This window comes from Oryzias latipes, chromosome 5, assembly GCF_053564925.1.
Source record: "Oryzias latipes strain Hd-rR chromosome 5, Olatipes_Hd-rR_3.1".
Classification (NCBI taxonomy): Eukaryota; Metazoa; Chordata; class Actinopteri; order Beloniformes; family Adrianichthyidae; genus Oryzias; species Oryzias latipes.
Window position 1 is genome coordinate 29,082,210 of NC_136241.1, and position 10,333 is coordinate 29,092,542.

The window sequence follows — 10,333 nt, forward strand, 5'->3', positions numbered from 1 at the left end:
TAATTTTTAGACTAAAAAGGCTTTAATCTGGAAACCCTTCCAAACAAACTACTTGTTCTTCATTCAGAAGTCATTGAAGTCCCACTCCAATTATCGTTTGATCTATTTTAACCCTTGTACTATCTTAGATGACCCCACCCTTACATTGACGTGTTCTCCCTACCATGACAAAGGTGAATAAAGGTGGAAAGATTTCATGTAATCCATGGACACCAGTGAAGATCACAAATCATTGAAGAAAAAAGGTTCAGCGCACTGTCTAGTGGGTCTAGATGACCCCACTCCCAACATTAAAGTGCCTAGGATAGCACAACAAATCAAAATTCTAAAACCAAAGCAAAATAACATGGTGGATTATATCCATATAACTTTGGAAACATTCAAATTTTCTTAAATGTTTGACAATGTGATGCATTTATCTCAACTTCAGCTCTTTATGGTTGTTTTTTTACAGTTTATAGTTTCCCAAAATGAATAAATTTAGGTTTTGTGTCTCATTTCCCTTGCTTGAAGTTCATATTCAATCCTTTTTTATGATAAAGTTTTAATTTGAATTAATATTTTTTAATACATTCTGTATAGATCTAACAAAAGAATCTTAATTATTCAATAAGAAACCAAAAAGTGAAATGTAGTAAAAAATAATCAGTTTCTGGGCTCAAGTATTCAATAAATATAACATTTATATATCTTTGTGGAAACACAAAAAGCTTTGTCATAAGAACTTTTTTATCCAAAAACTACTTTTGTCATCAAGTTCATCTGACATTAAATGACCAAAGAATGAAACAGAGAGAAGGATTTAAAGATCTTCCATGATATGGTGGGCATAGAAGCAAATGAAATGAAGTGACGCGACGTGACGTGATGAAAAACATGAAACGATAAGTTTTTCAGATGTGAATCAAAGAACAAAAATTCACATTTTTAAAATTCTACATCAACATTATTTCTAATTAAAAGAAAAAAAGTTTTCGTTCATCTTCTAAACCCGTTTTGTCCTTTTCGGGGTCACGGGGCTGCTAGAGCCTATTCCAGCCACTCAGAAAAAGAAGTTTTATTTAGATAAAAACCATTTCTATATAATTTTCCTTTAAACCATTGCCTCAAGATGAATCTCATGAATGCAAAAATAAAATATGTGGGAGGCTTCTAAGAAAATCTCTGAGTTTTTTAAGGTGATTCTGCAATCGACCAGGAGAGATTCGCACAATCCTTTTCAGATTTTAATGTCTATTTGACCTTGTTGGTTGTGCCGATACTAATTTCAATATTGGTCATTTTTTCCTTGTGGGATTAATAAATTATTTTTTTTTCCTAGTCAAATCCATTTTACCTGGTATTCTGGCTCAACTGCCCCATTCTTTGTCTTTAGCTGTTTTTAACTCCCATCAAATTTAACATTTCAGTGCAAACATCGCTGTGTGTTGTTTATTTCTTCACATTTCCAGTGCACCACATTATGAAGATCATGTTTTCATAGAATTTATACAGAAGATGCACATAAAGGTACACATAAAAGCAGTCTTGTGATGCTTGTTGAACGTGCCGTGAGCTGCCCTTTCAAATAAAGCTCTACTGTAAATGTGCATCAGCTGTGTGTTATCTCCTGACTGCAGTGTTTGGGGTTAAACATCCTGTGCACAGTGTTCGTTGGTACAGCAGTGTTGTGTTTTTACCGTGTGGGGGTGCTTATGTACCACAGAAGCGTTCCTTGAATCAACACCCATTTGAAACAAATTGTGTTGCTCTTTTTATACTTTGGCAGTTCAAACTTTTTTGATTCTCTGCTGTTCTATGATTTTCTGTTTGTCATTGTTGCAAGTCTTTCAGTTTAGTTTGTGTTTATTTACATTTTCAAAACAGCAAATTTCCATCTGAGTTAGTTTCCTGCACAAATATTAAAATCTATGACGGATCTGTCAGTCTGAGTGGAGGCAGTGAGACAGCATGAGAAAGCGAGCCCGCTAACGGATGGCCCTGTGAGTGAGCGGGAGCACGCCTGTGGTTGCTAATCTATCCCTGTCATTTGCTCCCATTTCCCCAGAGTAAAGCCGGCAGCTGCTGAAGATAAACAACAGATAGAGACAGTTGAGGAAAGAGTATAAATTATGGATGTCCATGTCAAGTGTTGCATTTGGCTCTGCACACGCCTTTGAGCTCATGATGAATGTTTCTCATCTTTCGTTGGTTTCAGGAGACGCCTGTTCTACATGGAATCAAGTGGAACTCTCTCTTGAGCTTCAAAGGAATCGGTTGGTTACCAGTGTTACAAATCAAAGTTTTGCGGACCAATTTTTGGTTCTCTGCAATGTGTGGGTGGTAGATGTTCACAAGAGCAGTGGTCTTTAAGATGCAGTCCCATGCAGTGAGGCGTGGACAGATCAGGAACAAAAACCACCCACGGCTGATGTAGGCGATCATTTATAGATTGAGCTTCAGTGAAGCGTTTTGCTGTGTATCCACAGACTGTGAAAAGTGACGGGCTCCTCTCAACAACAGCAGTTTAAGAACTGTCATTTACAAAACCTTCAGATGACCCCAGTGATAGGTGGGTTTGACATCTGAAGCACACGCTGTGGTCCTCTCCAGCTAACTGACAGGGAGTGTGAGAGTGGCGGTGCCTGCAGCAGGTGGATGCTTCAGGGCCTGTGGCCTCCTTGATAGCTTATCAGTCATCTGGCAGTCTTGAGTGAACGACCCCAGCCCTGCTACCCCACATTGAAACTGCACTGCACATTGACGCTTGCCTCTGTGCTGCGTTCTCAAACAAACTGTCCTTGATTACTCACGTCTTGTTTGGGTGCGTGTGTTTGTGTGTGTAACTTCAATGCTTCCTCTCTTTCCTCATAAATCTGTTGGAAATTTCATCACCACAGACTAATCTCCTGAGAAATGACTGCTAGTGGTGGCACAAGAAAACCCCACAGCAGTTATTTTAGAAGGACTTCTTCTACATATTTGATCACAGTGGCTCTACATGTCATTTTGCATCAGACAGATGATCTTTTTAGTACACTCGCTGTAATAGACGCACCTGCCCAGCTGCTCATTAACACAAAGTCATAATCAGTCAATCACATGGCAGCAACTCAATGCATTTCGGCATGTATCAATGGTCAAGACGGTCTGCTGCAGTTCAAACTGAGCATCAGAATGAGGAAGAAAGCTGATTGAAGAGACTGAACGTGGTATGGTTGTCGGTACCAGACGTGCTGGTCTGAGTATTTCAGAGACTGCTGATCTACGGGGATTTTCACCCACAACCATCTCTAGGGTTTACATAGAATGATCCGAAAAGAAAATATCCAGTGAGCGGCAGTTCTGTGGGCAGAAATGCTTTGTTGATGCCAGAGGTCAGAGGAGAATGGCCAGACTGGTTCCAGTTGATAGAAAGGCAATGGGAACTCAAATAACCTGTGGTTACAACTGATGTCTGCAGAAGAGCATCTCTGAACGCACAACACATCAAACCTAGAGGCAAATGGGCTACAAAAGCAGAAGACCACATCAGGTGGAACTCCTGTCAGCTAAGAACAGCAAACTGAAGCTACAATTCCCACTGACTCACCAAAACAGGACAATAGAAGATTGCCTGATCTGATGAGTCTCGATTTCTGCTGCCACATTAAAGATGGTAGGATCAGAATTTGGCATCAACAACATAAAAGCATAGATTCATCCTGCCTTGGATCAACAGTTCAGGCCACCACAGTCACCACATCTCAACCCAAGAGAGCAGCTTTGGGATGGTGGAACAGGAAATTGGCATCATGAATGTGCAGCCGACAAATCTTCAACAACTGCGGGATGCTGTCATGTCAATATGGACCAAACTCTCTGAGAAATGTTTCCAGTACCTTGTTGACTCTATGCTACCAAGGATTAACCCTTGTGCTATCTTAGATGACCCCACCCTTACATTGACGTGTTCTCCATAACACGACAAAGGCGGATAAAGGTGGAAAGATTTCATGTAATCCATGGACACCAGTGAAGATCACAAATCATTGAAGAAAAAAGGTTCAGCACACTGTCTGGTGGGTCTAGATGACCCAACTCCCAACGTTAAAGTGCCTAGGATAGCACAAGGGTTAAAGCAGTTCTGAAGGGAAAAGGGGGTCGAACCCAGTACTAGCAAGGTGGACCCAGTAAAGTGGTTTTTTTCATTCATTTTCCTAACCGTTTTTCCCTTTCGGGGTCACGGGGCTGCCGGAGCCTATCCCGGCCACTTGTGGGCGAAGGCAGGGGACAACCTGGACAGGTCGCTAGTCAGTCACAGAAAAGTGGTTTTATTTTTACTAAAAAGAAACAAACGGTTTTATTTGTCCCCAATACCATATATTCTTAAATACATTATGACGGAAGACTTGTGTGTTAATATTAAAGTGTTTTTTGCAAGTTTGTTGAGTATGAGATCTGCATGACCCCAGATAGAAAACAAATGGATGCAAACTTCCCTCCTTTTCATTTTTACAAATGAGTAAAAACCGCTGTGCCCTTAGATGGTCGGTCAGCAACCGGCAGAGCTGGTCTGCGTCTGAACCAGGTGGGAGGGAAACACTTTAGTTAAGTGTTTGTGACTTATTGTGTATTGGAGAATTTGCATGTCTGCTTTGCACAATTGCACCCTCAAAGTGAGGCACAAAGGCATCACTGTGCCTGAGCAGAGGACAACAGACGCGCCACACCGTGCTGCCATCAGGCCTCAGAGGATTCAAATCATTTAAAGCAAACACCTCCAACAGAAAATGTCAAACGTTTTATTATACTCTCTGGTTTCAGTGTGGCAGAATCAATTATGCAAATACATAACAGAGACCTGTCAAGCGTACAGACTAATTCATAGAAGAGGAATTCTTATAAAGACGAAGCCTTCAGATCACGTTAGAGTTTGCTTTTACAGCTAAAAGAATTCCATCACACGTTTGTCAAACCTGCCATCTTGGGTGGAAGAATTTTAAAACTTCACACAGAAATAAAAAGAAAAACTTGTGTTTTCTGATAAAATACAGTTATTTAAACAATTCACATGGTATTATTATGTACAAAAACACACTAATAAACAAGAAAGCATTTCCAAAAAACAGCAGAAGAGCAGATTTTTTTCTCGTCACACCAGCGTGGGCACCATGCCCGTGTTGAGGTGGTGCGGGTAGGGTAAGCTGCCGGAGGGGTGCAGCGGGGAGGGCGTTGGGATCAGGTGTGGTGCGTGGCCGTATGTGAGGAGAGTCCCGGGACCGAGGGAAAAGCTGCCCTCGTCCATAGAAGCTGCCTGACCCGCCTCGGAGTATGGGTCCAGAAGAGCGGCCTTCTTGCTCTTCTTATTTTTGTTGGAGACTTTTCTGTTGCGTGTTTGAATGCCTTCTTTCTTCATGGTAAGAGGCCTGTTCACCTAAATAAAGAGGGGATTGACAACTTAGAACATTTGACTTACCATAAAATCAAATCCAGGGCAACTATGGAGCCAACACTCACATTGTGCAGTTTGAAATAGAGTCCGCAGGCGTTGCAGACCGGCTCTCCGTTTGCATTTCGTCTCCACAGCGTTGTAGTACTAGTGTGGCAGTTGGCACACTGGGTTCCTGCACGCTTGCTGACAATCTGAAAATCATAAACGTTTTTAAACGCACTTCGCAGATCTAACATTACACAGAGGAGCCAGGAAGCTGTCGTTTCGTACCAGCCTCTTCTTGGGTCGAATCAAAGGCCTGTTCTGGCCGTTCATCTTGTGGTACAGTCCACAGGCATTGCACAGGTAGTGGCCTGTTCCGTCGCGCCGCCACAGGGGTGTAGCTGTGGCTCCACAGTTCACACACTCTCTGGCCTCTGATAAATGTCAGATGGACAATTGATTATTGATCTTTACAGGACTGATCACAGGCTGTAACATTTAAATCTGCACCAGACATACTTTTTTTTTTTTCAAAGAACTTTAAGAATGTTATGGAAATATGCCACAACAGAAAAATTACCACGTCTCCTGAGAAAGATATCTATAAAAAACAAACTGTTATGTGAAGAGAATTAATTATTCAGTTGGAATTAAGAGGTTTAATGATGGTTTACAGCCTCACCTGGAGTGGTTGCCCTCATCTTGTTGCGGAGTTTGGGAGAGTAGGAGGGGTTGATCCATGCTCCAGCGCCAGAGTAGAGAGCCGCAGAGCTGTAATCCTGTGGCCCACTCATGTAGGAGCTGTAGGGGCTCAGCATGTGTGGGTGTGATGATGGGGTGTACAGGCCTCCAGCGGCAGGCGTCAGGTTCAAGAAGCTGCTACTGCTGGCCCCCAACCCACCAAGCGGGCTCAAACGCTCCACCTTGAGGGCCTCCTGAAGCCGGGGACTCTCCCTCCCCTCCCTGCTCGGGGACGAGGTGGTGTAGGAAGGGGTGACCCCGGGGGTGTAGAGTGAAGTGGGGGTGTGTGAGTGCAGTTGGGTTTTGGAGAGGGGGCTGCTGCTCCAGGTGGACACGGTGGGGTTGTAGGGCGAGCTCAGGGAGTGGCTGGGCGGCCCGTCCAACAGCTGGAGATTGCTGAGGAGACCGGGAGAGAACACCTGTCGGACTTCGGAGGGAAGAACAACGGAGAAATGACTGATTTGAAGGGACTGCAGGTAGAATACAGTGAAAGCAGGTGATGACAGTCACCTGAGCTGTGTCTGTATGAGGACTGGGCTCGACTGTGGCTTTGGTTAGGAGAGAAGAAGGAGGGCAGGCCGGTGAAGTCAGAGTCCTGACTGGAGAAGAAGGCCTCCCCCTCTTCTGAAGGCAGCAGACCTGGATCGGAGGAGAAACTCGCCAGAGGATCAGAGCTGAGCAGAGAGGGGGACACCCAGTGGGACTGCTCCGAAGAGTCTTCCATGCCGGCAGCCTGAAGCACATGAAGGAAAATCCACATTACAGCGAGTTTCCCGCTTTCATGCACCCTGCACGCCGCTCATTTCTGTTAAGTCATGTCCAAATGTAAGGCTTTCACTTTCATTCAAGCACATCCTTTATTAACCAAGCACCCCACTTCACCTGTAAAACTTAAAACGATCAGGCCCAAGATCTCTTGACAGCAGGCTTTGTCAAACTTCCTTTTCTAGGATCCTCATTTGACTGTGGCTGAAAGTAAAAACTAAAAATAATGGCTCTATAAAAGTAGAGAAACAGCCAGTGACCAAACAGTCACTAAGTCACTTTATAGCCATGCCGTTTAGAGGAAAACTAAACTAAAAATGTGTCCCGGGGGACGCTGTGCACGGTAGTCAAGCTCCTGCAAACTGAGCCATGTGAACTGACGGATTCTAGCAAACTTCTCTGCAAGAGCTCACCATAATTGCTTCCACTTTTTTTTTCTTTCAAGAGCTTCTCAGAGATATGGTTTGAATGAATGACTCTTTAAAGAGCGTTTATATGAATTATAATGAAGGTGAAGGCCACTCTCAAAGTATCTTTGCAGAAAAGAGAAGAGGAAAGAAAGAAGGCTGATAACAACTGATAAAGTCTGAGAAAATCTGATAGACGGCATAATAACAATGCTAAATATATGTCCACCTCCTCTGATAGAACTCAAACCTAATCTCATCTGATTAATAGAAATCTGCAGAATGATAAATCCAATCTAGTTTATTTATAAAATTCATAAAGTGCATGTGTATAGCTGTCTCATAGCAGAACACAATCTAGAAACACAAAAAACATTATGAGTTTATAATCCCAAAATATTTTAGATTACTATCTGACAATTTAGACAAAATCTTTCCAAAGGGTCCAAATTTTCTCTACTGCATTCCAAAAAAACCCTGAACAAGTGAGAACAAATTACATCAAAGTGTTTTGGGTGTGAAATAAAAGGTGTGAAAACACAGCGGGGCGAGGACGGCGTGTCATGGATGGCTGGAGACTGCTCAGGCAATGCAAAAAACAACAATCTGCTTTTCTGACTCAAATCTGTGCAAAACATTTGGAACCAAACAAATTCTGTCTCAGCTATTTAACTGTGGGACAAAACAATGTATTATCAATTTTTTTTTAAAACGGAAATTTTGCTTAAGAAATTAACACAACTGGTGATGAGGGTGAGGAAGAAGGGCTGCAAGAAGAATCTCTTTCTAAGTCTTCATAAAGTTCTCCACGTAAAAAAAAAAAAGCCATCAGAATACTCACCAGTGAAAGATTTAAGTAACCACAATTAGCATAAATTACAATCCAAATGTGAAATAGAGTCCTGCAGAGTATAAGAGCAACCTGAGACCCAGAGGAGTTGGAGAGGTCACCTACCTGAGCAGAGGTCACAGAGCGGTGGGCTTCAGCAGTCAGATGCACGCGCAGCCGTGCGTAAGGTGACTCAGATCGACTGACTCCACCTCAGCCGAAGCTGATGGCTTTGAGAACAACTTCTCCAAGTACCAGCAAAGTTTATGGCTACGAAACAGCCCGTGGGAGGGGTTGGAGACTACTTTTTGAAAAGACACACCTCTCCGGCCCACTTAGAAAGAGCTTACGCTATGGCAGATGTCTTCACATCTACAAACACGAATAAAAAAGCAAATCACATTTTATCGTCTGAGTGCGAGTGACGGCTGTCTTATCAAATGTCTGTGAAGGCGTGCACAGGTCATCGTAAAATCTTAGTTCCTCTGGTCTTCCTTTATAGCTGCATGTGGAGAATGATAACATTTATGTCTCCCCGATGATTTAAAATCCCCTCAAAAGCAGATCAGAACCAAACCGCGGCTGTTATCAAACCTTTACAGGTCATTTAAAAATTCGTGATGCATTTCTTAATGGTTTCATGCATTAATTAGGACATCACACAGACGTCCCAGGTGACCAAGTTGGCACGTATGATGGAAGGGAATATTTTTGTCTGTTGATGAAATGTGCATATGCTTCCTGATAAGAACAAGCCCACATGGAAAAGAGTTTGACAGACATTTGAACAAAGCAAATATAAAATGCAAAGGCCCCATTTCTTTGTGGTCCACCAAAGCTTACAGTGGAACACAGTAATGCAAATCGCGAGAGGAGTTGCAATCATATGGGCAAGATATGGTCTGGACATGGCCCAGCAGTGCACAAGCCCGACTCTGTCCCCAATCATTTGATAGTCAAAGCAGCTCTCCAAATTTCCTCACTCTTTGTTCATGTACAGTTTTCAGGGAAATCAGGTGGGGGAAAGCAGTTAGGAGAAATTTGAGCCTGTTTTTTTTTAAAGCAACAATGTTCACTTTAAAAAACCCACAACAGTTAAAAGAAAACTTTCAGGTGACAGCAAATTGCAGATAACCTGCATCAGTTAGGTCAGATGCAAATCAAGGGGACAAACCACGGAAACTTGGCAGATGTGTGCAATTAAACCCACTTTTCCTATAAAGTAACACTTGTTTTTGCATTACATTTTTAGGAGCGGTTGAAGATCATCAGTGTCACCTCCACTAAACTTTATCACAAAGCAGTGAGTTGGAGTGAAATTTTCTCTTTCTAGTGAATCCTGAGATCTTTTTTTTTCTCTTATGTGGGGAAACTATTAAGTATTTTTACTCCTATTTTAGAGGTTTCATGTTTGTTTTGTGGATGTAAGCTGGTGATGACACGTGATGTTTTTTTAAGAAGATGAGAAGGAAGTCATGAAGACAATTTCTTTAATTAGCCGCTGACCCGCTCATCCATCCCATGTGTCTTGGATCATAGGAGTAAGCGGTTACGGTTAGGGTTGGTAGTAATCCTAAACCTTGTAAGTGAGGTGAGGAGATCATTTTCAACACTTTGGAAAATGCTCTGCCCTCTCTTTTGTCGTCTTTCAGAAAAAGTTTTGTCCAAATAGCAATCCGATCATCCGGGGAGGCTGAGTGCAGCCTGTGAGGGGATTGAGAGGAGTCAGAGTGGCACTTTGGACAGCTGGGCAGGGACGTGGCTCCTGAAGCTGTGTGAGTGCCTGCAATGCTCTGATAAGTGTTTATCAAGATGAAAGGCGGAGGCCAGGAATTGCAGGCCCGCCACTCTGTGCTACAGAAAAATGGACAGCGTGAGGGTCTTTGGGCCCCATAGCACCAGCCAAAGCGTACAAGCAAGACATACGCAAAAGGCTTATGTTAGGATCCTCTGAGCTGACCCGACTGGCTTTGAGAGACAGTCTGGAGGCTCCCTGATGAGTCCTGATGATGGACGGCTCTGCGTGTCACAGAGGACTCTGAAGACAGCCTTCAGTTCCCAAGAAACAGGCTTCTGCAAAGGCGGAGGCCTTATCTCTTCAACGCAGGGCTCCAGCAACAGCGTTATACCCAGGAGGGCTCTCACCCTCCCAACACATACACACATTAGACACACAAACAGTACTGAATGGTTTTA

At 43.1% G+C, this 10,333-nt stretch overlaps 1 protein-coding gene across 1 annotated transcript; it reads right to left on the minus strand.

Annotated features, from left to right (window-relative positions):
- Nucleotides 1-4,745: 4,745 nt before the first annotated feature.
- gata1a (GATA binding protein 1a) lies at nucleotides 4,746-8,377 on the minus strand. Its single transcript, NM_001104885.2, is given in 6 exon segments — nucleotides 4,746-5,395; nucleotides 5,479-5,604; nucleotides 5,684-5,829; nucleotides 6,078-6,563; nucleotides 6,647-6,869; nucleotides 8,264-8,377. Coding segments are annotated over 5 exon segments (1,254 nt in total). The 5' UTR covers nucleotides 6,861-6,869; nucleotides 8,264-8,377; the 3' UTR covers nucleotides 4,746-5,113.
- Nucleotides 8,378-10,333: the final 1,956 nt, after the last annotated feature.